At 50.2% G+C, this 26,845-nt stretch overlaps 9 protein-coding genes and 1 pseudogene across 9 annotated transcripts, besides 5 other annotated features; 6 read left to right on the forward strand and 4 right to left on the reverse strand.

The window, feature by feature from the left end:
• Window positions 1–298: 298 nt before the first annotated feature.
• Window positions 299–2,213, reverse strand: NFIA_009020 (endo-beta-1,2-glucanase; the record flags this gene model as incomplete). The annotated part of the gene is made up of 8 exons (XM_001264120.1): window positions 299–409; window positions 477–649; window positions 700–971; window positions 1,019–1,088; window positions 1,136–1,403; window positions 1,453–1,576; window positions 1,624–1,874; window positions 1,923–2,213. 8 exons carry the CDS (start codon window positions 2,211–2,213, stop codon window positions 299–301), a joined length of 1,560 nt encoding a protein of 519 aa, XP_001264121.1.
• Window positions 2,214–2,636: 423 nt separating this feature from the next.
• Window positions 2,637–4,609, forward strand: NFIA_009030 (transcription factor domain-containing protein; the record flags this gene model as incomplete). The annotated part of the gene is made up of 3 exons (XM_001264121.1): window positions 2,637–2,696; window positions 2,779–4,395; window positions 4,448–4,609. 3 exons carry the CDS (start codon window positions 2,637–2,639, stop codon window positions 4,607–4,609), a joined length of 1,839 nt encoding a protein of 612 aa, XP_001264122.1.
• Window positions 4,610–4,661: 52 nt separating this feature from the next.
• Window positions 4,662–6,258, reverse strand: NFIA_009040 (glycoside hydrolase family 1 protein; the record flags this gene model as incomplete). Its single annotated transcript, XM_001264122.1, has 3 exons — window positions 4,662–4,837; window positions 4,891–5,674; window positions 5,725–6,258. The coding sequence occupies 3 exons, from the start codon at window positions 6,256–6,258 to the stop codon at window positions 4,662–4,664; spliced, it is 1,494 nt and encodes a 497-aa protein (XP_001264123.1).
• A 514-nt stretch (window positions 6,259–6,772) lies between these two features.
• On the forward strand, window positions 6,773–8,362 carry NFIA_009050 (putative MFS hexose transporter; the record flags this gene model as incomplete). The annotated part of the gene is made up of 2 exons (XM_001264123.1): window positions 6,773–6,925; window positions 6,974–8,362. The coding sequence occupies 2 exons, from the start codon at window positions 6,773–6,775 to the stop codon at window positions 8,360–8,362; spliced, it is 1,542 nt and encodes a 513-aa protein (XP_001264124.1).
• Window positions 8,363–8,493: 131 nt separating this feature from the next.
• Window positions 8,494–8,525: a microsatellite.
• Window positions 8,526–8,733: 208 nt separating this feature from the next.
• Window positions 8,734–10,218: a mobile genetic element.
• A 97-nt stretch (window positions 10,219–10,315) lies between these two features.
• Window positions 10,316–10,348: a microsatellite.
• Window positions 10,349–10,548: 200 nt separating this feature from the next.
• On the forward strand, window positions 10,549–12,789 carry NFIA_009060 (molybdopterin cofactor biosynthetic protein; the record flags this gene model as incomplete). The annotated part of the gene is made up of 2 exons (XM_001264124.1): window positions 10,549–11,863; window positions 12,017–12,789. The coding sequence occupies 2 exons, from the start codon at window positions 10,549–10,551 to the stop codon at window positions 12,787–12,789; spliced, it is 2,088 nt and encodes a 695-aa protein (XP_001264125.1).
• Window positions 12,170–12,194: a microsatellite.
• A 2,982-nt stretch (window positions 12,790–15,771) lies between the features above and the next one.
• On the forward strand, window positions 15,772–17,758 carry NFIA_009070 (uncharacterized protein; the record flags this gene model as incomplete). The annotated part of the gene is made up of 2 exons (XM_001264125.1): window positions 15,772–15,816; window positions 15,866–17,758. The coding sequence occupies 2 exons, from the start codon at window positions 15,772–15,774 to the stop codon at window positions 17,756–17,758; spliced, it is 1,938 nt and encodes a 645-aa protein (XP_001264126.1).
• Window positions 17,759–18,342: 584 nt separating this feature from the next.
• Window positions 18,343–19,404, forward strand: NFIA_009080 (annotated as a pseudogene).
• A 372-nt stretch (window positions 19,405–19,776) lies between these two features.
• NFIA_009090 (uncharacterized protein) lies at window positions 19,777–20,552 on the reverse strand (the record flags this gene model as incomplete). The annotated part of the gene is made up of 2 exons (XM_001264126.1): window positions 19,777–19,944; window positions 20,049–20,552. 2 exons carry the CDS (start codon window positions 20,550–20,552, stop codon window positions 19,777–19,779), a joined length of 672 nt encoding a protein of 223 aa, XP_001264127.1.
• Window positions 20,553–21,548: 996 nt separating this feature from the next.
• Window positions 21,549–23,924, forward strand: NFIA_009100 (putative potassium transporter; the record flags this gene model as incomplete). The annotated part of the gene is made up of 7 exons (XM_001264127.1): window positions 21,549–21,722; window positions 21,770–22,599; window positions 22,649–22,814; window positions 22,870–23,038; window positions 23,092–23,160; window positions 23,210–23,309; window positions 23,357–23,924. 7 exons carry the CDS (start codon window positions 21,549–21,551, stop codon window positions 23,922–23,924), a joined length of 2,076 nt encoding a protein of 691 aa, XP_001264128.1.
• Window positions 23,925–24,267: 343 nt separating this feature from the next.
• On the reverse strand, window positions 24,268–26,637 carry NFIA_009110 (mRNA-binding ribosome synthesis protein NOC2; the record flags this gene model as incomplete). The annotated part of the gene is made up of 1 exon (XM_001264128.1): window positions 24,268–26,637. The coding sequence occupies one exon, from the start codon at window positions 26,635–26,637 to the stop codon at window positions 24,268–24,270; it is 2,370 nt and encodes a 789-aa protein (XP_001264129.1).
• Window positions 24,283–24,371: a microsatellite.
• Window positions 26,638–26,845: the final 208 nt, after the last annotated feature.

The following is a 26,845-nucleotide window of genomic DNA, read 5'->3' on the forward strand; positions in this document are numbered from 1 at the left end:
AAAGTTTTCTTGTTCTTGAGGTTTCCTTTCCTCCGAAGCGCAGGGTGTACCAAGCCATGCAGGATGGGCTATATGGAGTCTGCTGAACCATCCACAGATAAAATCGATATAAACAAGAATACAGGAGAACTATCCCCATACGCTCAATTAAGTATCTGTACACAATCTCCGATACGGTATCGAAGGTCTGTTCCAGGAAGCAAGCGGAGGGCAGGATAAGAGTAAAGGACTACGTAATCAGACTGAGGACAAATGTATGAATTGCTGAAAAAGTACATTCAATTTAAATATCCTACTACTAATCACACAGCGTAAAGTCCTCCAGACCCGCATCTGTGACAGTTTCCTCGGGAAGGCAGAAGTCGACGTGTTCGCCTTTGAGGTGGGTGAAGACGGCCGCGTATGCTTTCTGCAAAACTTAGTACACTGATTCTATTAAAAGGGGATAAGGCATGTTGAAAGGGGACATGGCATACCTCGGCGTAAGTGACGAACTCCTCGTAAATACCATCGGCCTTCATCCTCTGGCGGACAAGATCGGTGACTCCGCCGAGGAGGGCAGTCACCGTGGTTACTTTGCTGTCCCAGGTAAGGAGGGCCGAGACGCCCTTTCCATCGACGCGGGTGGATTCAGTGCTACCGTAGGGGTCTATGCCATTATTAGTATTGATCTAGAGGTAAGAGTTGGAGGGAGGCTACTTTGCATCTTCTTGGCAATTGCCATGTTCCTCCACCAGGCAAGGCCCACTCCCTTGTCGAAGAGGACGGTTGGGAACACGCTGTACGGAGTAATGACGTCCAGCTCCTGCTGCGGGAGGAAGGCGACGGAAGGGATGCCGGTGTTGGAGATGTACCCGGTCACGTCGCCGGTGGCTGGGTCGGTGATATTGTTGACGGAGGCGAACATGCCGGGGGTCTTGGTGACGAGCGAGTTGCAGGTTCGGACTCGTTCGGCGTTCTTAAAGACACGGCTTTGATCGTTAGTTTCATTGTTATGCGACGGTGAATACTGACATACCGAATAATGTCGACGTCGTAGTAGGGCATTTCCATAACCTTCCATTGCTCATGGCTTGAGAACCAGTAACCTGTCATCCATGAGCGGGACTTCCTTTGCCAGCATCGACCGACGTACCCTTTTGCACAGTAATGGGTCCTACGTGGCCCATATGGTAGTCAACGCTCTGCAGCATGGGCTTCTTTACAGCCCAGAGCTGTTCTACGTCTGCATCGGACAGACCACCGAAGAACTGGAGCCAGAAAGTAAACAGCTCACCCTCGTAAGGATCATTGAGCCGACCACTGCCTTCGCAGGCGTATCCTTGGTCAGGATGATCCACAGGCAGGGACTGGTTCTTGATGGTTGTCACGGCGCACACTTGACCTTTGCCTTCATAGAAGATCTTGAAAAGTTAGTCAGGCGAGAATCACATTAGAGCAAGAAATTCTTACCTTGGCTCCAGTGGTCTTGGTGTAATCCATCCACTTCTGCCACTGGCTGGCCAGTTTTGCATAAGATGACTTTCCAGTGTCTTCTAAGGCTTGAACAAAGGCATAAACAGCCCAGAGAAGCTCGCTTTGAGAAGTTAGTTAACAGATACAGCAGGGTTGAATTCGATATACCCATTGTCCAGTCCAGGAACGCGATTGTTCCAGTCCCAGGTTGGTGTGAGGTCCTGCTCCGTGGAAGTGAACCAAGGAAGGTAACCGCCAAATCCAGGAAATGTCTCATTAAATCTCAGATAAGTTTGCAGCTTCCTTTCCATAATCGAGACAGCAAGCCTTGGGGCGGCTGACGGATCCTGGGGTGAAAGAAAACGAGCGGCTTCCGGCGAGCCAGCAACAGCTTGCGCATACAGCATTATTTGGAGCGACTGTTCGAGTAGATTAGTATTAGCAATAGCAAGCCTGAGACGACTGACCTCTTTACTTGCGGCGCTGAAAGGATGCTTGACTGTACTTTCGCCCGTGGTAAAGTCGATGTTGGTCCCGTCGTAGGACATCCCATTATCTGAGTTGTACGAGACATTGTTCTGGTGGAATTTACCCTCCCAGTATAATAGATCGTTGATAAAATTGCTGGGATTCTTTAAGATTTCCTTCTGTGTGTACTGGCGAGCGAACCGGCAGGATGGTTCGCTCGGTTTTTGAGGCAGAGCATCTATCAAGGCAGTCCATGACAGGGTAAGATATGAAAGCTGGGTTACGCGCATACTGAGTTTCAAATATCAGACTGTGGGAAAAGCTTGAGGATTGATTGTATGTAGAAAATGGATGCGATATGCGTCATCTTATATGTATACAGCAACGAACGAACCGACAGGTTGATTCATCATAATTTGCTGCATAACCTGCATTTCTGCAACCCCGCAAACTCTCATACTTTATTTTATTGCATCGGTAATTTCTGCAATCCCTGGGCGCAGATCAACGGTAGAGCAATTAGACTGCGAATCTGACCGTCCAACTTAGACAATATCTATCGTAGTGTCGGAGAAACGCCTGGTGTAAATCTCCGCTTCACGGCGAAACTTGACAGAAGGTGCACGTGGTCTCCGCTCTCCGCTCGCTCTGTTTTTTAATTTCTCCAATTCTCCTGCTCGTTTGTTGTCACTTAATCTCTTTATTGTCCGAAAATGACTGCGACCCGCCCGACTATCAGGGCTTGTGATCGCTGCAGACGAAGAAAAGCCAAAGTAAGCTATAGTTAATCAAGCATGCATTAGACGACTGGCCCCATTTGCGATCTATCGGACTAACTGACATAACTGTCCAAAGTGTGACGGAGAAGCAGCATTATCCACTTGCACAAGCTGTCGACGGGCTGGAGAGCATTGCACTTTTGATTTACCCGTTGCGAGACGGGGACCTAAGAGCAACAAAGCAAGACGACATGCACCACTGTCCGCCGATGCTCATGGCCAGAATATTACTCTATCAAGCTCACTCCACACGGGACAACCTGCCACAACTCTGCAATTCTCCGCTGTCTCCCCTACGCCGGGCCCCGTCGTCTCTCTCGATCCCCGCACTCCGAGACCGAGCTCTCTGACAAGCTCGCCCTCTTGGAATACCGGCCTGGTGGACCCGGCACTGTCCCCTCCGGAAGAGCAGCCGTCTTTGTCCTCGTTGCAGCGATGGCATCAATTGGCCGGTGCCCTTCACTTGCGCGACCCTGCAGCAGATTTGGAGCGGACGGTGAATCGGTGCTTTGACCTGTTCTTTGAATACTTGTTTCCCCTGATTCCGCTAGTGCATGAGCCCAGTCTACGTGACGGCTTGCGTTTCTTTGTATCCCAAGCAGCTAGATCAGGCATTGGCGTCACTGGCCCAGAGCTGTGGTCATCTTTCGTTCGCGGCAATCCTATAGGTGCGGACAGTATCCTCGACCGGGCAAATAGCTTGAAATATCCGGAACTCTGGCCCGATTCAACCTTCACGCTGATCACGGCCGTCTGCGCAGAAGCGGCATTTCTCTTGCCCAAGGACATTTTCCCCGAGGGCGAGAGGATCGCGGACTTATTCCTCAAGGCGTCTCGGAGTTGCTTGCACGGCTACCTTGAGGAGGATCTGGAGTACCCGAATGCGAACTCTGTGGCTATCCGCTACTTCCACTCCAACTGCCTACATGCAGCCGGCAAGCCTCGATTCTCATGGCACATTTTCGGGGAAGCCACCCGACTGGCGCAGGTCATGCAGATGCACGATGAGATGTCACTGCAGAACCTGTCTGCGGTGGAGGCAGAGCTCCGCCGACGTGCGTTCTGGATCGTTTACATCGGAGATAAGTCAGCAGCAATCCTGAACAATCGTCCAATCACCATTCACAAGTTCTCGTTCGACACTGGCATTACAACTGCATACCCTTCTGGGATTGAGGATGGCACAGGAGTTTCCCCTGCCAGTGCGGAACCGAATTTGTCCACACGGATGAGCTTCATTGCGGGGTTCAACGCAAATCTACGTCTGTGGCAGACAGCTTCAGACCTCATCCTCGAGATGCGACTCCTGGAGAGCCAGAAGGAGGTAGGGATGCTCACTCCACGATTATTGACCGTCGAAGAACGCCACAGGCTCGGCAGCCTATATGTCTCCTTCATTACGTCGCTGGACAAGTTGCCGCAGTATTTACAGACCGACACGCTATTAGCATCAACCAACAACAACAGTAGTCATCGCCGAAAGCAGTACGTTATCCAATGGGCGAATCTCAATGTTTCACTTCACTGCTTGAGATTGGTCATCGATCAGAAGCTAGAAGACCTGGGCTACTATGCGTCGGGGATCGAACATCCCGATATGCCATTACTCAGGAAGACAGAAATAGCTCGCGATATGCTGCGAGTGATTCGAGAAGCGCCCTTTTGGTCGCTACAGGTAAATGGGGAGCCATGTGTATGTTTCTGATTGCTTATTTATCTGCTGCATTTTGCTAAACGCCCCGCAGGTCGAAAAAATCAGGCTTATTGGCGCCAGTCTGCTGGAGATAATAGACCAGTATGAGGCTTCTCCATTGTCGGTACGAGCACGCAATGATCTTTCGATCCTTCTAGACATCCTCACTCGCCTGGATTCTAAAGCCTCAGACACCCTTAGAAGGCCGTCGTGAGGATACATGTTTTATGGAATAGCTTGATCTTCTGGTAATACCATCATCAAGCTCATAACTCCGCTCGGAATACTTCAGGGGCTGACGCGGGCTGTTCTTTGGCGCTGACGCCCATTCGCTCTTCAAAAATGCGTTTCAGCAGCAGAGCAGATTTCTTGGGCGTTCTCTTCAGAGTGTGATAATCGGTGAACGTCACGCCGAATCGAGGTCCATAACCATCAGACCATTCTGGAGGGTAGAGTCAGCCGCTATATTCTCTTCAAGTATCGTCAGAAGCTCACCTAAATTATCCAGCAACGACCATGCAAAGTAGCCTCTGATATCAGCACCGTCTTGATTGACGGACAGGCCCACAGCCTCTAAATGATCTTCAAAATACCGGATTCGATATATGTCATTGACTGACTCGTCGCATGTCATCCGATCCTCTCCAGGACATGGACATCCGTTCTCGGTGATGAAGATTGGCTTCCCGTACAGGCGATAAACTCTCGTGAGGTGCTTGCGAAACTTGTCCGGACACGAGCGAAGCCAATGGATACCACTTGCTTCGCCGACTGACGTCCCTTCACTGTTCTCCTGTAACTCATCAACATTGCCGATATAGTCTGTTTCGGATGCCGGTTGATCGCGATGGCGAGCAAACTGGGATGTATAGTAGTTCATTCCGTAGAAATCACTCTCGGCTTCGCGAAGGAGTGCAAAATCAGAGGGGGAAAACTCGGGCAGGCGATCTCCAAGTTGCTCTCGCATGCAGGCTGGGTAGTCTCGTGCCAGAAAGACAGGATTGGCGAACCAGCCAATGTGAAATTCCATGCGACGCTCTGCAGCAGCGTGGTCCTGCTCGTCTTCGGCGTTCCAAGGCTCATAGTAGTCTCCGTTCAACGAGATCCCTATCTTGCCTTTTTGGACAGACCGGAACTCTCTGTTGTACAAGGCAGCGGCGCGGGCATGGCTCATGATCAGTGCTTTTCCGACGATCCAAGGCTCAGTCGCGGTGTCACCCTCGGTCGATTGAGGATTTATACTGCTTCTTCCAGGAGCATTGCCGCCGGTTGCGTACCCCTGGACGCAGAGTCAGCTAACAATTTGATCTTGAAGTGAGCGACACTTACGAAAATGGACACGATCCATGGCTCGTTGAGGGTAATCCAATTCTTGACTCGGTCACCGAACCGCTCATAGCAGACCCTTGCGTATCTCTCAAAATCTCTCTGTGATTCCTCGACATTCAACCAGCCCCCGTATCTGTCATGCAGCGCCTGCGGCAGGTCCCAATGATACAAGGTAACCCATGGCGTGATGCCTCTTGACAGCAGCGAATCAATGAGCTTATTGTAAAATGCGACACCAGCTTCGTTTACTGGGTCCTCTCGACCTCCCAAGGGGATTATACGCGACCAGGAAATAGAGAATCTGTACTCTTTCGCGCCATATCGCGTGAGTAGGTCAAAGTCCTCTTCATACCGATGATAGTGGTCACAGGCGACATCGCCGTTGGCACCCTTGGTCCGCGAGGGCTCCAGATGGCAGAAGGTATCCCAGATGGACTTTCCTCGTCCGTCTTCATCAACAGCACCTTCTATCTGGTAGGCTGCTGTTGCGAAGCCCCAGCTAAAGTGAGGGGGAAGAGGCGTAGGAGACGGCATGACTAAGTGGAGGGATCAAGAAACGCACACATGGACGATGGCTCAGAAAGGCTATGAGCGCCACAATTGCAGTCGAGCAAGAGAATTAACTTATACTTTGATATTTTCGGTCACCACGATCTCATCGCGGAGTATCTTCCACGACGGCGGGGGCCGCGGGGCAGCAGATGATGATCGTCGGCGAAATACTCCATACATCAGGTGCGATTTCACCGTTGGATATCCCCTGATATTTCGCCGAAATCTAAACTTTTCCCCAGCAGAAAGTGGAGTTCCCCACGGGGAGAAATCGTCGTGATGATTCTTTTCCTGGTCTGATCCGGAATCAGAGGACACCAATCTGGACGGTGGCTTGCATAGTTATGACTCCGGGATGACTTCTTGTCTGATGGCTATTCTATAAGAGGATGCGAACAAGTCCTGCATTTTTGAGCCGATCTACGCTGGTGCACCGACTTGTGCATCTTCTTATATAGTACCCTATCCTCTGAGAGACGCAAGCGGTCTCCGTACAATGGCTCCCGCTGCTGCCCATGCTGCCGATGGCATCTTATCGCCAATCGATCTGAAGTCCATTCCCTCCTTCTGGCGTCGGAAGAATGGTATTTTACTCTACTTCCTGCTTACCTCGTCCCTCCTGGCGAGTGCAGCTTTAGGCATTGATGGGGTGAGACTCCCTCTCCCCTTTTCATAGCACCACTAACATGGACTACAGTCGATGACGAACGGCATGCAGGTCTTGCAATCCTGGCAAGATAGGTTCGGCCACCCGACCGGTTCCAGATTGGGATTCTTTGGTGCAGCCAACGCGATTGGAGGTGTCATTCCTTTTATCTTTCTCAGTTGGATTGGAGATAAGTTCGGGCGACGTCTTCCTACAGCTTTGGGATCGGTGATAATCATCGTCGGGGTCCTCATTGAGTTCTTTGCCACCTCGTTGAACATGTACATTGGTGGAAAGATTGTGCTGGGCGTGGGCTCCTCGCTCATCCAGATGGGTGCCCCAGTGCTGGTGACCGAGTTGTCGCATCCCAAGGAACGAGTGCAAATCACAACTTTCTACAACACCTCCATCGTTCTGGGGTATGTGATTGGTGCCTGGGCGACTTTTGGATGTTACCGCATCAACAGTCAATGGTCCTGGAGGCTGCCCACCCTAGTCCAGGTCATCCCATCGGCCTATCAATTCTGCCTCATCTGGTTTTGCCCGGAATCCCCTCGATGGCTGATTGCCAAGGGTCGGCTGCAGGAAGCACGCGCAATCTTGGTCAAATATCACGGCGAATGTGATCCCAAATCCGAGCTAGTTGATTTCGAGTGCGCAGAGATCCAGCAGGCTATCGCAAAAGAAGCGGAGAACAACATGACGTGGAAGGACTTTTTCTCTTCCGTGCCCAATCTCAAGCGGATCTTCCTCTGCTTTGCTACTGCAGTTTTCAGTCAGAGTTCGGGCAACCTTCTCGTGTCAAACTATCTTACGCAGATCCTGAAGGACACTGGCTTGAAAACCGAATTTGAGATAACCCTGGTGAACGGCATGGTCACCTTGTGGCAGTATATTGTCGCCATCAGCGTGACCTTGATGATTGACCGATTCAAGCGGCGCTTCTTCTTCCTCACAGGCTCCGGAGGCGTGCTGGTCACATTCATCGTGTGGACCATTGCCGCGCAGCGCTACCTGGAAACCAGCTCATTGGCGGCGGGTCGACTCGTGCTCGCCTGTATCTTTGTTTTCCAGGCCTTTTACACCCTTGCCTGGACCAATTTGATCGTCACGTATCCCTTGGAGATCGTGACGTATCAGATGCGCGCGAAGACGTGGGCCTTTGTCTTGCTGACGATCCAGGTGTCATCCATCTTTGGCGGGTATGTCAATCCCATCGGGCTGAAGAATATCGGCTGGAAGTTTTACATCTATTACTGTGTATGGGTCGCTATCATATTCGCCGTCGTGTATTTCTTCTTCGTGGAGACTGCTGGGCCGACGCTGGAGGAGTTGACGTACCTTTTCGAGGGTCAAGATGAGAAGATGCAGCTGACGCGGAAGATTGAGGAGCTTAAGCAGGATGTTCATGTATCAGAGCATGTCGAAAAGCTTGCTTAGGGCCTGTAGTAATGCATCTTATCATATTATTACCTAACCACGTCTTTCATCGCAAATAGCGATATATGCCGCAGTACTCCGTACTCCGTAATTCTGCGAATAAATAACTAACTAACTAGTTAACGTAATCGGTAAGCGAGTCGGCCATGTAAGCGAGTCGGCCACCCGGTCAAGGCATATCCTAGAATTCTGATTTACATACAAAAAAGGAAGTTATTCCACGTTAATCTAACCATTAAAACGCGCTGAATTCAGGCAGCTACTCGATTAGGACATCTTGTACGTATATGTCCTAAAACACCACACATACTGCACCGAGGTGGTGCCCGACGGCGTGGTTGATCATCTCCAGGCCCTGTATCACCAGCTGCTTCCTCTAAGGCCTGAACATGGTTGAATGCCTCAAGTGCTTCCTGGATTGTGAAGCCATTCAAACCATTCATTTGGTGTTGGTTACGCTTCTGCTTATTCTTTCGTCTCTCAATGGCCTGGTGAAGTTGAAGGTTTTCATGTTCAAGAAGAATAGCACGGTTCAAGGCTATCTCTGCACCTTTACAGATGTAAGATATTGCTGTCTGTATTGGTGAGGTAGGAGGGTTTGTTTGAAGTAATTGAGAGATCACCGACTCATGCTTTTTGAATTGATTCAAATTTATCGGTGTTTTGGTAATCGTAGATGTAGTGCCTTGACTGCTGGGACGGCTGTCTTCCTTGTAAAAGATGAGGCTATCCAGAACCTGGTTAGGATTAAAAGGGACTAATCCTGAGGCTCTAAAAGCACTCTGTATATTCATCTTCTTGAAGGCTTGGGCGTGGGCTTCTGGGTAGACGTCAAGAAAGTCAACCTTATCAATATGGTGATATCCTGTTCGTACAAGCCGTTCAATGAGGTTACTGTAAGCTCGTTTCAATGGTGAGAAACAGGCCACATCCAAAGGTTGACAGAGATGTGAGGAATTTGCAGGCATGCAAATAGGAATAATATCATTTTGACGACATATATCATCAAATTGAGGTGTTAAATGAGAGTCATGCCCATCAAGAACTAAGAGGCTATATTGGCCAGTTCTTCGGTCCTTAATATAAGGAATAAAGTGTTCTTTGAGCCAGTGTTCACCAATTTCTCGTGTTGTCCATCCATTTGATGATATAGCAATTCTCCATGAAGCTGGAGTATTACCTTCATACCAGGCCTGAATATGAGTCTTTGCTTTCAACACTAAGTATGCTGGTAATGCCCATCCGGAGGCGTTGATACACTCAATTGAAGTTATCCATTCTCGATTTCCCGGTTGTATAAGAAAGGGCCTTCCTTCACAGGATGATCGTGTGATTACCTTCGCGGTAGCCACCAGGCCCATAGCAAAGCCGGTTTCATCAAAATTATAGATATCTTCATTGGCGATACCATAAGTTAATATAGCGGCTTGCACGCGTTTGAACCAGGCTTGAAGAACTTCAGGATCCTCGCATTTCGCCCGTTTATAATTGATTTGACGACTAAACCGACTTTTCAAGGAATCATGGCGGGAAATGAAGTTATATACCCATTTCTCTCCCACTGAGGAAGTTGTATCTTGACCACGTTGTTGGATCAATATTGTAGCCATTTCACGGACCTGGAAGTGCCTTGGCGGTGCACCACGTTGATCTAATGAGAGAATCCATTTAATAAGTGATTCTTCCTCTATAGGAGTCAACTTATGGGAATTGGCGCGGGTTTCCTTGCGAAATTTGATTCCATTCAAACGATCTTGAAGTGTTGACCGGGGAACTTCAAAGACACGAGCAGCTTCACGAACTGATTTGATTTGGCCATTCTGAATAGCCTTAACTGCTAAGGAGATCCTCCCCTCTCGTTCCACCAAGGATTTTGATGATTTGGGCATTTTTCGTGGTGATATGGATGGCTGAATAGCCTTGGTTTCAAAGGGGTGGTGATTCTTGATGGGGGTGGCCGACTCGCTTACGTGGCCGACTCGCTTACCGAATACGTTAATGGCGGTGACTAATCTTGCTACAGCGGGGGTCGCCGATTCCGCGGAGTTGGAGTCACTCTTCTTGTTCCTTGATAAGAACCCAACAATCCAACCTTGCTTTGGACTTCTTCGAGGCTTTTCCCCTTCCTAAATGCAGGACACAACTTTTTCATCAAAGTCCTCCTTGCGCAGAAACCTCTGCTCAGGATGAGTGAGCCTCTCCTGGGCATGCGGAGAGTCGCCTTTCGGCTCTCCCCGCGCAGCTATCGCCGGCTGGTACCAAGAGTTCGTCTACACAGCAGAATTGCCACGGCTGCTGTAGAACGATCGACAACAGGCCACGACACTATGTACCCTCTCAACCCTTCCTCACCCTCCTCACCGGCCGCAAAATGGACCGCCCTTCGAACCGCAAGACCCTTCTCCGACTTCCTCACCGACACCTTCAACCGCCAACATGACTACCTCCGCATCAGCGTCACCGAACGCTGCAACCTCCGCTGTCTATACTGCATGCCTGAAGAAGGGGTTCCGCTCTCCCCACCCGCGCACCTCCTCACCACCCCGGAAATCGTGTACCTGTCGTCGCTGTTCGTCTCGCAGGGCGTGACCAAGATCCGGCTGACGGGCGGCGAGCCGACAGTCCGCAAGGACATCGTCCCTCTTATGCGCTCGATCGGCGAGCTTCGGCGCAACGGGCTGCGGGAGCTGTGTCTGACGACGAACGGGATCTCGTTGCATCGGAAGCTGGAGGATATGGTTGAGGCGGGGCTAACGGGTGTGAATCTCAGTCTGGACACGCTGGATCCGTTCCAGTTTCAGATTATGACACGGAGAAAAGGGTTTGAGGCGGTGATGAAGAGCATCGAGCGCATTCTGGCGTTGAATCGGGCTGGTGCGGGGATCACGTTGAAGATCAACTGCGTGGTTATGCGGGGGATCAACGATCGGGAGATTCTTCCGTTTGTGGAGCTGGGGCGGGACAGTCCCATCGAGGTGCGGTTCATCGAGTACATGCCCTTTGATGGGAATAAATGGAGCCAGGGCAAGATGGTCTCGTACCAGGAGATGCTGGCGATGATCCGGGAGAAGTACCCGTCTCTGGAGAAGGTGGCCGGGCACAAGAATGATACCAGCAAGACGTATCGGATCCCTGGCTTCCAAGGCCGGGTTGGTTTTATCACGAGTATGACGCATAATTTCTGCGGCACCTGCAATCGGCTGCGCATCACCAGCGACGGGAACCTGAAAGTCTGTCTGTTCGGCAATACGGAGGTGTCGCTGCGTGATATCATTCGGAAGGAGAATGATGGTCAGCCGATCGATGAAACTACACTAAAAGAGCTTCGGCTTCTTGAGACTGCGGAAGCGGCCGCTCGCATCCGGGACGAGGGTGGGGAGGTCAATCAGAGAGAGCGGGAGCTCCTTGATCTGATCGGGATGGCGGTTAAGCGCAAAAAAGCCAAACACGCTGGCATGGGTGAACTGAAGAATATGAAGAATCGGCCGATGATACTTATTGGTGGGTAGGCGCGACTGTTCTTTTCATATACCCGTTTGGCACATTTTGATGTTTCGTACATTCTGGCGTCTGGCTTTCTTACTTGGTTGACGATGTGACATGATGTATTTGATTTGGATATACAAGACTGGTCTGGTACCACCATGCTGATAGGAGGCTTAGATAGTGAATATCAAAGAAATACGACATCAGCCAATATCCCCCTTCATCTCCTGCCCCTGTATACCTCGCCGTTCAAACTCCAGGCTCGTCACTATCACAAGCGTAGCAATAGCAACGCCCCCGACTCCCGTCCCGAACACAAACCAGCTCCAGCAGCTCCAGCAGCTCCATCATCACCATCCCTCCCAACAACCTCCGACCCCGACCTCCCGCACCTCACCCCCTCCCAAACCGTGCACATGACCCAAATCACCGAAAAACCCATCACTGCCCGCACCGCAACAGCAAGCTGCCTCGTCCACTTCTCCAATGCACGACCTCACGAGCTCCTCCGCAAGGGCCTCACCAAGAAAGGCGACGTGTTCAGCGTCGCCCGCATCGCGGGGATAATGGCCGCCAAGAAAACGCCGGACATTATCCCGCTTTGCCATCCGAGTATTGGGATTACGGGGGTGGAGGTCGATGTTAAGCTTGTTGATCCTGCTCCTGCTCCTGGACCTGGTTCTCTGCCGGGTTCGCAAGCGAGCTCTGGGACGAGAATGAGGTATGGGGCGATGCGAGTAGTCGCGACGGTTAGTTGTGCAGGCCGGACGGGTGTGGAGATGGAGGCGATGACGGCGACGGTGGGGGCTGCGTTGACGGTGTATGATATGTTGAAGGCTGTGGATAAGGGGATGGTGATTGGGGAGGTGCAGTTGTTGGAGAAGAAGGGGGGGAAGAGCGGGCATTGGGTGAGGGAGGAGCAGGTTGAGGTAGAGCCTTGATTGAAGCTTTACGCTATAGCTTTAGCATAAGCTGGTTCTTGATACTGACCCATCTCTCTCTCTGTGTGGTTTGGGCGGGTCTAATACATTGTACGTGGGTAGGGTGTACTCCATCCCTAAGCAGCTATCCATGATTATAGACGAAGTCTCCTAGGCGGGAGTTGTATGTATTTATCTTTTCCCTCCAATGCTTCAGCAGCTTGTTCTTTTGAGGACCTCATCAAGGATGTTCTTGCGTTTTATGCGACCTGGTAGGGGCCAATTCTCCGTCAGCGTCACGCTCCATGGCTCTGAATACATAAGAGTCATGGACAAGCCTCAAACAAAACTAGACCAGCATGGGCTAAAGGTAATACAAGCAGGTGAGTGAGTTTTAGCCTGCTCTATCCCTGTCACCAAGGCCGATTTAAGTGTGCTACTCAGACAGGTAATGACCTACCAATAATAAGTATCAGATAATCCAACCTATGTTAACTATCGAACTGAAAGCTCCGTAAAGGTGTCAGAATCGGGAGGCTTCGAATCGTTCCAAGGTCCCACCGTACTAAAACGACCAGGCTGAACCTGGGGTCGTTATGCCGCAAACCACTTGTCTTGCAAAAGCTCTGCTGCAGAAGGTCTGTCTCTTGGATCAAGCTTCATTACTTTTAAAACAAATTCCTTGTCCTCCTTGGATATCTCCTGTTCTGAAATCCGGGAGAAAAGCTTTCTCCTTTCGGGGGGAATACTTTGCATGATATATGCAAGGACATCCAACTTCTCCTGAGGGCAGATTTCGCGATATGCCAAAGGGAATGGCCCGAAGAACTCACACTGCCTCTGAAGAATCTTTAGTTCATATTCATCATGATCTGCGGGAACGTCTGGTTTGAATATGAAAAAATTGCCTCCATATAGCAAGGTTATAAGCTGGTGCAGAGTCAACGTTACTGGACATTAAAAGAGGGTTGAAATAAACATACTAAGGCTCCAAAGGACCAGATGTCTGTTTGTGTGCCCCAACTGATTTGAAGCTGCGCTTCAGGGCTCCTCCAGATAGGTGCTCCAATCAAGTCACCATCCTTAGCATATGCAGAATCTGAAGGAACTGTACTCCCACAGTCTGCTACTTGAACGTCTGTAAATCGCACATTCCCTTGGCCATAGTTTACCAGGATGTTGTCCGGCTTGATGTCTTCAAGGAAGGTTAGATAGTGGATGTAGCCCAGATGATAATTGCACTTACCTGTGTGTACAAAATTATCCTCATGGAGAACTTTTAGGGCTTCTAGAATCCTTCTCGCAACATATTTGATTTCCACATTTGTATGTCTTTGAGAGAGAGACGCGTTCAGAAGATGATCGTCTAAGTATCTCAAGACTATGGCCGGGGGATCGGACGGCTCGACTATTTCATCGATTAAGGGTCGTATGAAGGGGGTGCGAGATTGAAAGCGGTTCAGCACGTCACGCTCATTCTGGAGGCGAAAATGATGGACGCTTTTCACAATCACGGGGTCATTGCTTTCGCACCTGCTAAACAGTCCATTATAAACCGATCTTTAATGTTTTGTTGGTTTAAAGTAGCTTCGTACCTTGCAAGCCAAACAGTCTCCTGTAGTTGTTTGCCAACGGTGTATATTCCATTCTGACCCCGAAGAAATTGGCCTATTCGGAGGGAAGATGCCATGGCGACTTGCACGAATCTGAGAATCGTGCTCTCTTGTTCTTTTACTTGGTTTCTTAATCGAAGCAAAGAGCTCTCACCAGAAGGCCCAAGAGGCGATCAATTATGCCAAGGTATTTGTTCGGGATCAGACTTTTGCGCTGCTGATGCGCTGAGATTACACAACAGGGCGCGGGCCTCCATCAAATATGATATGGACACACGACCAATTCGGCGCCTTTCAGTTATCAACACTGATTGGGTCTATTCTAGCGCTGAGACTCTATCTTTGCTTTGTTTTCTCCCTTGAGGGGAAACTGCAGTCGCAACGAAGTGCTTGTGTGGCGTGGCGATCCAAGCATGTTGGTCTAGCCTCTAATCGCTTCAATCGACTCCCAGACATGGAGCGTGAAGTGTGAGTCGTGCTGCATGCCTCTATACAGCTCGCCCATTGTCGTCCACTCGTGGCAATATCCACAGGAAATCTGAAACGCTACGTCTTCCTATTTTGGCTTGCCAGCGCCTATAGCTCCACATTTTGGGGCAGAACTAGAAGATAAAAGCTCCCTGTTTACCATTTTCCATACTCTTGAATGAACATTCATCTTTCTAGCATCACCTCAACATCGTCTCACTATCATATATAGTTTTAACTTAGCTTACCATGTCTTATAATCAAATTATCTTAGAAAAAACTGGTTCAGGCGTTCCAAGCTGCAGCCAAAGGAGTCCACTCCAATAAAGTCGGTACCGCCATACTGTGCCCCCGCAAGACATCGCGACGAAACTGCCCCCGGCGCTCGACTACGGAATTGGAATTCACTTCTCGCTCTGAAAGTTGTTTCCCCTGCGAGCGAACAACCTAGTAGACATGTAAATTAGTGAGCAAGCTAGAATTCGGCCGACATAGACTCGGTCCCTCTGATCGGACCTTCAGGGGTCCTGCAGGATTCTGGATTCTAAGTAGGTAGTAGTAGCATAAAGCATCCAAATAACCCTTTGCAATGACTCCATGAGACTTTTAAGTCCTTCGTACCCAAGGCGTGAATCATTCGTTCCACCATGGGGTCTCCTGAGAAGAGTATGGAGTCTCTTTACTCTTGCACATGTTTTGATTGAGGCGGTTGCGCAGGATTGCAGCGCCCTAGATCAAGATGAGCAACTAGATGAAAACATGAGGAGAACCAGGCTAAATTCACAATCTCAAGGGTTTGCATTGGTAGATTAACACACGTGATTTTGAGTAAAGATGCCTAAGGACTAGGGTCAGGAATAAATAAATGGAATATTGCCAGCCACATTAGCGCATTTCTCACCACGTCCGGCTCTACAACACCATGGAGGATCTTCCCATCGAGATCTTGCGACACATTTGTTTCATGGTCTGTCTTTGCCTACTGTCTGTGTTCTCAGCATACTAACACAATCCAGATCAAAACAGACTCCCCAGGCGATCTTCCGCAGCTCAGATTAACCAACAGACTGTGGAGTGACCTAGTGGCTCCATTTTTGTTTGAATCACTCAGAGTAAAATTCCGCAACCTGGCTGAGCTCCAGGAGACCGCATCTGAGGTTGATCATGGTGGAATAGGGCGGACTTTTCTCAAGTATGCCCGTAAATTGGATGTGGTTTGCCTTTATGAACCGTATATCGAGTCCAAAAAGGGAAGGTGTCTCTGGCAGGTTAAAGACTGGGGAATGGAGTTTGCCGATTACATTCCGCCAGCTCACAGGGACACGTTCCTGGAGCACCGGCTCGGCGAATCTCTCGACTCGGATCTCAGATTCCTGAATCTGAGTGTTGATTACTATTCGGAGAAGGAGTGGCAGCCGCTCGTGTCGTTGATTGCGCGTCTTGAGCACCTAGAAGAGCTGAATTACGCAGCACACAACATGTTCCCTGCACCCGTTCATCAGGCCATCTGCCAGTATCATCCCAGGTGCAGGGTGAACATATGGACGTTTCAGTCCTTGAGCATTGATGTGCCAGGCCTAGGAAGGACTCGCCCCGGATCCTCTTTCTCAATGAATGATCCATTTGATATTAGCATCCTACGGTCCCCAGGTCTCCATACTTTTGCCGTGAATTACTTCACCGCAAGGGATCCCAATGGAGGTCAAGGATTTGTTCACCTCGACGAGCTTCTTCCCTTTGTCTGCATGGGTCAAAACCTAAAACGTCTGGCCATACAGGCTAGCATTGCATCCAACGATGACTCTAACTTTAAAATCAAACAGGAATGGAAAGACTTCTCTGATTATTTTAAGCCCGTCCCGGCAGCTTGTCTGGACTCACTCTCATTGCACTTCGGATCTGGACACGGGCCGTTGGAGGAGATTCTGCTGAAACTTGCGAATCTTGTTGACCTATGTCGGCTCCGCTCATTGGACATGTCCGTTTACTCCAACCCGAGCTTGCTAACGCAAGCCGCTTCGCTGTTCCACAGCTTAGATCGGCTGTTTGTTGACATGGACCCATGGGCCAAACGCAACGAAGACGTCAATGCAGATGACGAGGAGATGGTAGCCGCAGTCCGAGCTTTTGCTCCAGTGAGTTTCCTCTGTTTGCGCGGCTTACGCAGCACTTCTTCCCTCGATCACATTCTTCAGCATCATGGCACATCATTGCAGGGCCTGGCAATTGAGGCATCGGAGGAAGGACGCCCATGGAGGTCGCTGTACGATAACGGATACAAGTACCCAGTTTTAGACAGTCAACATATTTCTCAGCTAGTAGACTGTTGCCCAATCTTGCAGGAGCTTCGGCTTCAGATCAAGCGCCAAGGAGGCAATCACCAGGAGTGCAACATATACAGAGCACTCGGTCGTTTGACGCAGCTGCACACCTTGATTCTGGATTTGCATTGCGATCCCAGACAGTCGCCCATCGGTCCTGAAATGGCCAGTACTGCTTGTTTACGAGAGACTCTCATCAATGCTGCGACGGATGAAAGCCTTGCAATGAGTATTTGGGACCTCATCGCGTCAAGTCAACCTAGCAAAAGACTGAGAAAGCTACGCATCATACCCTTCGGAGCAAATTTTTATTCAAGGGAGGAGAAGCATGTGATCAGACAACTGAGTCATTCATTTCTTCTCACCCGGCCCGATTTCTACTGCCAAACAAAGCCGGATGTGCGGGAGATTGGGAAGGAAGCATGGGAATTGTGGCGAGAGGACGACATTTTTGAAAACGGCCGTCTACATATACCGCAGCAGGTCTATGATCTCTTGAATGAGATCTGGCCGTCCACTCGAGGGGTACAGAACAAACACTGGAACCAGTACTGGAAGAGCTTCCCTTTACAGACAGATGTTTTGTGATACGGTTGCTGTCTAGGTGATGCGAAACTAGATAGCTAAAGATACAAGTTTGAATTAATACCCTTATATCTTGTTTTACTGAAGTCGGTCGACCGCTAGATTTTTGACTAGATATTGCATATACAGCTCCTCTAGTCTACCTAGTAACCTACAAACATTGACCTTTGGCAGAAAAACCCGGTGGTTTTACCAAGTCTGAGGAACTTCCGGGGCAGAGTCGGTACCTATGAACGGGTGTCTACTGATCAACCACGGAGCCATTCTTTATCTCGCTTCCCTTTCCCCACGAACATTTGTGTGAAGGTTACTCGTTCGCCTATCGCCAGATTAGGCTTAGCATAATGCATGTAGGTCACCTCTTGCTTTGCATGTAGATATCTTTATCTTTCAACAACTAGTCAAGGCTGGCAGACGGAAAAGAAACTACATATTGTGGTAGCCGTTCCTGGTTTTTCCACTATATGAAGTCTCTAATTGCAACTATCTATCCCTTTTGTTTTCTTCTGCGGGGTACTAAATCAATCAACTGGTTTCAACTCTTCTAATACATGGAGACAGGAACTGGGATGTAAAAGAAAAGGAGAATGGCACCAACACTCTTCAGCCTCCCAAGCAAGCTTCTCCGGATCATCGCGAACCAAGTCTCCTCAGAGCACGACCTCAGGGCTCTCACTCAAAGCCACCCTCGACTTAATAGTATCCTAACACCCTACATCAAGGCTCGCAAGGACCGCGAGGAGCGCAGTAAGCTCCTCATTACCGCCATAAAAAGTTCCAAACCACCCCAACTCTGCCAGCTTCTGCTCCGAGATGGCGCCGACCCCAAAGTGAGAGTGTTCATGGAACAAGCCACTCCATTTTGCTGCTGAGACAGGGCAGACAGTAATTACGCGCCTCTTGCTAGCGCATAAACGCAGCCTAGTAGACATCCGTGATGGGATAGGGCGGACGCCTCTCATGTTTGCTGCAGAGGGTGGTCATGAAGCAGTGGTGCGCACACTGCTTTCTGCAAAGTATGGGCCAGCAGAAGTAACCCTATGCAGCTGCAAGGATCGGAGTGCTCTCTGGTATGCTGCCACTGGTGGCAATGCCATGATTGTGCGGATGTTACTGGATACAGGGAAGCTTGATCCCAATACTGCGGATGATGAGGGGGTAACCCCATTTGCATGCGCTGCGAGTGAGGGTCATTGTGAGGTTATGCAGTTGTTGCTCTTGGAAGGGGTCAACCCAGACTGTCCGACGGATCAAGGGAAGACACCCTTATTCCTGGCGGCTGGAAACGGGAGGGAGGAGGCTGTTAAGTACTTACTGACCCTCAGTCGGGACGGACAGGTGGATCCTGACTCGAGAACTGTCTCTGGGGCATCGCCGTTACGGAGGCGGCCAGGAAGGGTCATGCGGGGGTTGTGCAGCTGCTATTAGCGGTTGAGGGAGTCAATCCAGATGCCGTTGATAGACAACATAGCACTCCGCTGATAGTGGCAGCTCTGCAAGGGCATGTCGAGGTGGTTAAGCTATTGCTGGCGACAGGCAGGGTGCAGCTTAATGCAAGGGATAGCAAGGGAATGACACCATTCATGTGGGCGGCGAAATTTCAGCGGACTCCTGTTGTCGAGTCTTTGCTGTCAACAGGCCAGGTGCAGGTCGATTTTGATCTGAGAGAGTTGAGTAAGGGGACCTCGCTAATTAAATCGAGAGAACCAAGATTGGATCAGTCTCTTGTTGAGGTTCTCGATGCTTACAAGAGAGACAATGCATAGCCGAAATCAGGTCTGCTTCTGGAAGGACAATGCCAATGCTTCTGACTGTTTTGTGCCCTCCGCCTCCTTAGAATGGTCCAGAGCGGATCCGCAGATCATCACGGAAAGATCATGCAGTCATAATGAACAATGGCAAATGCGTACCCTGATAACTGGCCAAGGCTGCCCAATACCAATGGTTTCACTTGCCAACACAGCAGAGATACAACAAAGCCTATATATCCCTGGTGCCTATAATACTTTCTCCGGAAATGATCACTGCTCAATTGCGCAAAGGTAATCAGCAATTTCTCTCCTGAAAATATTGTCCTTCACGAGTTGCTCAGCGGACTCGACGATCCATGTCTGGCAGTTCCTTTGTGTGACTTTCTTGCTAACATTTCCGGCCGATGAGCTCTGGGTCTCCAGGTTAGCTGCTGTATTCTAACATTGAGTCACGGAGAGGTGTTAAAGATGACCTAGAAGATATGATTCCCGGACACCAAGACAGGGCAAGAGGTTGCATGAGAAATGTAGTCGAGACTTACAGCATCACTAGTTGTATTCAGGCTCTTCCCAGGGGCCTTAATCTTGTGCGCACTGGCCTCGAACTGACATACAGGCACATTGTCAATTTTGTGTTCTCCGTTGTTAAACATCACTTTTTCATCAAAGCAATGGCCATCGACCCATTGCAACGGGATTCTCTTCGTGGGGGGAATTTCGTTTGTGCGGAAGTTGCTGCTGCGCTTAATCTCGAACTCGAAGCCATTTCTTACATCGCCAGTAGCGTGGATCTTGACTCCAAGATCCTTATCAGTGTGCGAACGCACCCAGTACGCCCAGTGGTCTTTGAAGGGATGGCCATTGTAGACCAACAGTTCGACGAGGAAGGCCCCAGGAGGGCCTTGTTCCGCCACCGCCGGCGGTTCAAATTGGGGCACTGGAGCGGGAGCAGGAACCACGCCAGCACTCAGTGAGGGTGGCGGAGGTGGCGAAGGTGGTGGAGGAAGAGTGTCAGCATTATTGTTCCGAGAAGTGATGGAATGCATGATGGTGGGACAATCTGGTAGTCCAACTAAGTGTTCAGGGGTGGTTTCGTAAGTTCTGGCTTACATCAAAATCCTGTTCAGGCTTCATTCACAAATTTTAGGCTTAGGCAGCAGTTTAAGCGTATATCAACTTGTGAGTTGTGAATGCAAACAAGTCAAATATGAAGACGATGAATTTCAGCAATCGTCATGATATCTAGGATCTTTTGCAAATGTATTCGACTGCGAAGGTAATGGATATCCAGAAGCCTCTGCCTTATCAGCAAGGAAAAGCCCTACAGTATCAGGCCGAGATCTGCGGCCCGTTGAAGCTTCTTTCATAATCGGATAAGCTTCCTGATCCACCTCGGCAGTCCTTCTTTATCGCCTTATCTCTCCTCTTCCGCACTTTCTTTTTTTCATCGTCATCAACAACACCATTAGCAGTCTATACAACCATCTTCTGCCTATCGAAAGCATTGCTGAAATGGAATAACACACGCTCTGGACAGTTTTCTTCCAGTATCCATCATAACAGAGTCATTATTATCCATAACACCCCTGCAGAAGAATTTTCCGCTTCCCACTATCAAATCAAGTTCACCGACTATTCGCACCAACACAGCGAAACAACACTCTACAGAAACCCGAGATTCAAAGCAATGGACTATCGAACAAAATTAAAAACCTTTCAGTTTGTTAAACAATTCTTTCAAAACCCTTGTTGTGGCTAGCGGTGTGCGCTCCATCGGCGGGTAGAGAAGCACCAGTTGAACGTGCTTCTCAACGTCAGATTTTTCGCCATTATTGAAGAAGTCATTCTATTTCGCATCCTCCAAGATTATACTGCTGCTGCAGAGTCTCTTACACCTGTCTTGCGTTATCTCAGAAAGACTCTGTCGAGATGATTGGTACGTCGTTCCGCCGTTTGTTCGGTGTGTCGTGAGCAATTGAAGGCTCAAACAATCAACAGTTCGACTTAGACGGATTTGGTCTCGACCACTCGGTCGTTGTATCATGGCAGTGTTACCGCCATTCAATTTCCTCACCCTCCATTACGCATATTTCATTGCCACACCGCTGATTTGCAGTATAATCTTCTGGGGTTCCGCGACTCCCTCACGAAGCGTTCATTATGCAGATGCGCTTTTCTTATGCGTCAGTGCCATGACTGGTGCTGGATTGAACACGGTATGTTCCATGAATCTAACCCGTTAAGCCTCGCTAACTGGTTTCAGGTGGACCTCTCATCCTTAAACACGTTCCAACAGTCCATCATTTTTGCGCTACTGATCCTAGGACATGCCATTCTGATCTCAATCACGGTCCTATTTGTGCGCAAGAGAGCGTTCCAGCTCAAATTCAAGACCATTTCAGAAAGTTCTGCCGCAAGAAATTTTTTCGGGCAGTCCACTCTTTGTTTCCTGAAGCCTGCCGGGAAGACCAAAACACACGCTTCGCAGCCGGAAGAACCCCATAGTCCTGAGGGCTCTCATGTGTCCGCCATGGAAAATGCCCCGTTAGAATATTCCAATGCGGTCGACAATGACCATATTCGATGGGGCAATGACGACCAAATCACTATTGGCTATATTCAGCCACGCCATCATCATCACCACAGAGTCTTCCCCATGGCAGGAGTGGGCGCTCGACTCGACTTGAATAACCATCCGAGAGATGTAGCTCCCACTGTACCTTTGGACGGAGAGCCAGACGAGATCCCACGATTGAAGGGGATTCTAAGAGATACGCAGAAATATTTCGCCTCAAAAGGCTTCATCTCACGGAATTCCCAGTTTCATGGTCTTACACTTGAGGAACGTGAGAAACTGGGCGGTGTCGAGTACAAGGCAGTTTCCTTCTTGTCGGTCATCGTTCTGCTATACTGGGCGACGTTCCTGATCATCGGCATTGTGGGGGTCGGCGGCTGGCTGGAAGTAAACCATCCAGAGATTCCTCGGGCAAATGGCCTGTCGCCGTTCTGGACTGGGGCTTTCTTTGCTGTTTCTGCGTTTGTCAACAGTGGAATGTCCCTTTTGGATGCGAACATGACCGCTCTGCAAACAAAGTAATTTACCTTCTCTCTAATTCGTCAGGACGACGCTGACTAGCCACAGTGCGTACCCACTTCTTACAATGGGCATGTTGATTCTTGCAGGGAATACTCTCTACCCCTGCTTTTTACGATTTATCATCTGGACTATGAGACGCTTGATGGCGAATCGGCCATCATGGGAGACCTGGAAGGTCACTTTGGATTTTATCCTCGACCATCCCAGAAGGGTATGCACCACGAAGTACTACGATATTTTATCACAAGAGCTAACTACCAATGCAGGTTTACACTAATCTCTTCCCTGTCCGCCATACATGGTACCTGCTAGGGACCATCATCATCTTGAATGGAATCGACTGGGCCGGTTTCGAGGTTCTGGCGATAGGAAATAAAGAAATAGAGACACTGCCGGCAGGCTATCGCATCTTAGATGGTCTGTTCCAGGCTTTGGGTGAGGGTCTTGATGGTCATGCTCATCTCCAGGGGCTAACCGGTGTGGTATAGCTGTGCGCTCTGGAGGGTTCTATGTTGTAACTATCTCCGAATTGCGTCAGGGACTACTTGTGCTATACGGTAAGACTTGTAACATGGAATCTACGTGGCATCTGCTAACAATTTGTAGTTCTCATGATGGTCAGTTTTGTGGTCGTTCTAACCTGTCCAAATACCCGGCTAACCACTCTGCAGTACGTCTCGGCGTTCCCAGTATTGGTGACCATGAGGTTCGTCTTGTCCACGTATCCCAACGTTCCTTTACTAACTGCCACAGAAACACCAATGTCTACGAAGAGCGCTCCCTAGGCATTTACGCCTCGGACGAACCTCTCGACGCACACGGCAGCCAATCCCCCAATATTGTCATGAGCCTAATCCGACATCACCTCCTCGGGAGCCAGGATGTCTCAACGGTCGAGTGCTCGCGCAGCTACTTCGTCCACCAACAGCTCCGCTCCCAACTCAGTCATGACGTCTGGTGGATCGCCCTCGCAGTCTTGTTCATTGCCATTGCCGAGTCGCCGCACTACTCCGAGAATCCAGTCGCCTACTCGACCTTTAACATTATCTTCGAGGTAGTCTCCGCGTACGGCTGCGTCGGCATCAGCGTCGGCTTTCCAGGCAAAAATTACTCGTTCTGCGGGTCGTGGCATACCATCAGCAAGCTGATTCTGGCGGCTGTTACACTGCGGGGACGGCACAGAGGTCTTCCTGTTGCGATTGATCAGGCAGTAATGCTGCCGAATGAGTCGCTCGCTTGGGCAGAAGAGGAAGATGCTGTTCTGAGGCGTGAGCAGACACGTACGTATGGAAGTGACAAGATGCCAGTTGGGACGGTTTAGTCTTCCTTTGATATCGTCCGAGTCGTCGCTGCTTGAGGCGGCTATAGCAGCTTTTTTATCTTGTTTCTGCGTCGATTTTGCATATATACCTGGCTATGGTGTTCATAGAGTGCTCTAGATATATCATTCTAGCCATAGATTTCTCTACTTCATAGTCCACATGCATATTTGTATGTATCAAGGACCGTTATTGTCCCTTGACGTGCATGTGTACAATGTTCCCGAACCTTGCAACTTTTATAGATATCATAGCAGGAATTGTCCCAAGCTACAGGACTAGATGGAATGAATGAAACAAACAGAACCTTAAGACAGAAGGAGGGTATCTAGAAGAAGAGGGCATCTACTCTTCCTCAAACTCTTCCTCTTCCTCTTCCTCTTCCTCTTCCTCCTCTTCTTCTTCCTCCTCTTCTTCCTCCTCTTCTTCCTCCTCTACTTCCTCCTCTTCGCCAGACGACTCTTCACTATCATCATTACTAGGTGCATCCTCCATCATCTCATCCTCATCGGCCTTCTTCTCCGCCGCGCGTCGTTTCTCCTCCTCACGCCGTCCCTGCTCCAGAATAGCAGCCTTCTCCTCCCTCAATTTCCGCTGCGTCTTGACAAACGCACCCAAAGGCGTCGACTCCCAGTCCACATCCTTCAGGAAGGACTCGACCTCGGCGCGATTGCGCGGCGTATACGTGACATTCAGCCTCTTCTCCTCGATCCAGCGCGCGTTGGCCTCGACCTTCTGCACAAGCAGCAAGATGGCCTGGTTGACCTTTGCGTTCTTGTTGCCGGCCGTGCGGGAGCCGACCTGCTTCAGCCAGCGTTTAAGGGCGACGACGATGGGGACGGAAAGCTCGGGGAAGGCAATGTGCTTGGTCCAGAGGACGAAGAACTCGGAGAGCAGCTCGGCGACCTGTTCGCCGACGCCATCCTGGTAGATGCGCGTGCGGAGGTAGGATTTCGGGGCGCGGATGGCGGTGCTGAAGTCGAGTTGCTTGAGGGTGCTGGATTTAGGGGGCTTGCGCATCTCGGCTGCGTTGAGGACCTCGAGGAGGGCCGGGGCTAGGGGCACGTAGGTGCCTGTGGCGCGGGAGAGGCGGAGGAGGGCACGGGTGAGCTGGAAGCGGAGCGGGAAGTAGGTTGCGGTGGGGATAAGGCGCATCGCGCCGAGGGTGATCTGGACGACGGGGTAGATGAGGGGCCGCAGGGCGGATTGCTTTCCGGCTTTGGCTTCGACGAGGCCGTCGCAGTGCTGGGAGAGGACGCGCGACCAGAAGTCCAGCGAGTGCGTGTACTGCCAGTTGTAGATGGTCTTGTAGGATTCCTTGGAGGTGTTGGTGATGCTGCTGCGGAGGTGCATGGCGAGTTGCCGGATGAAGCTGAAGCCTGTCGTGTACGAGATGTTCTGGTCGATGCCCCAGAGCTCGGCGGCCGAGTTCTTCATCAGGTTGACTCCGGAGAGCGTGTGGACGGTTGTGTTCCGGCTGCCCTTGACCACTCCTTCATACGAGGCCTTGAGGACCGTCTCCTTGAGGCCGGAGTCGCCAATGACCATGAGTTTGCGAAGCAGCAGGAAGCCTGTGATCCGGGTCGCCTCCGTCGTCGAGACGTCAGCCCAGATGCCGACAATGGTCTTGATGAGAACTTTCAGGAGCTTTCTGAACTGGAGCAGATAGGGGAGCATCGGTTCGATGGACGAAAGGGTCAACTTGAGCGTCGACGCATCGGAAAGATTGACGAGCAACTGATGAACTGAGGATGTATGCGACTTGATGAGGGGTGTGAGGGTCTTGAATTTCTTCGAATCCAGAGACACCCTGACTTTTCCGGAGGCCGTCTCCTTCACCGGGAGATGATGCGCGAGCACCTTTGGCACCGTACCAAGTGCTGTCACAAGAACTTGATGGTATACATCGGGGTCCGAGATTGAGTACTTTTGCTCTTGAGTTTCCGCCTCGTTGATGTACGCTGCGCAGCGGAAAGCGAGCACGGCTTGCCGCATGGCGCGGATCGAGTTTTGTTCCTCCATCAACTTCTGCCACTTCTTGACCATCGCGATCGTGAGCGTATTGTCTGCAGCTTCCTCGTCCTCATCCTTGGCCGCCTTCTTCTTCTTCTTTGCGGGCCCTTCTTCCTCCTCATCCTCACTCAGCTCGAGGACCTCAGTAAGATCTCCGTGTTCACCGAAGTCGAGCAGCTCCGAATCGTTCTCCTTCAGATACTTGTAGAATTCAGGATCCTTGTCCTTCAACGCTTGAAGCTGGTCCTTGTGCGCCTCGAAGTCATCCGGTGCGCTGCTGGCCTGAGACTCCGCATCATCGTCGGATACGCCACCATCTTCCTCGCCTTCACTTGAGGCTGCAGATGAGGCTTCCTCGTCCTCTTCCTTCTGTTCCTCTGACCGCTTCCGTTTGCCGATCTTGGGGGTAACATCTTTCCTCCGAGACTTCTTGCCCTTGTCTGTATCGGCGTCTGCAATTTCGAATCCGCCCGCGAAAAAATCGTCGACGTTCATTTCCGCAAAAGCGTTCTGCTTCTTACGTTCCTCGGGACTCTCCTCCTCAACATCTCCATTCTCACGCCCCCGGGCATTGTCAGCCTTGCGTTTTTCTTTGTGCTGAATGCGCTGCTTAATTTTCGCGTTCGCCTTGCGCCGTTCGAGCACATCTTTCAAATGCTTTTTCTCGAATTTCTTTGTGGACTTCTTCTGACTTCCGACCATCTTGCCGTATATTCTCCAATCCTATCGAGGATGGAGTCGAAATCTGGAAATAGATGGTTGGATACTTGAAAAGCCAATCGTGGAGAGAAAGTAAAAGGAAAAAAAAATTCCTGTCGGGGCAGAATCCACGCCGAGCCGCCCAATCGGGTGACCGCCTTTCCCCTCCTCCACCCATGTAGCTATCACCATCAGAATAGTGAGCTGGAAA

This window comes from Aspergillus fischeri, genomic scaffold (assembly GCF_000149645.3).
Source record: "Aspergillus fischeri NRRL 181 1099437636249 genomic scaffold, whole genome shotgun sequence".
Lineage (NCBI taxonomy): Eukaryota > Fungi > Ascomycota > Eurotiomycetes > Eurotiales > Aspergillaceae > Aspergillus > Aspergillus fischeri.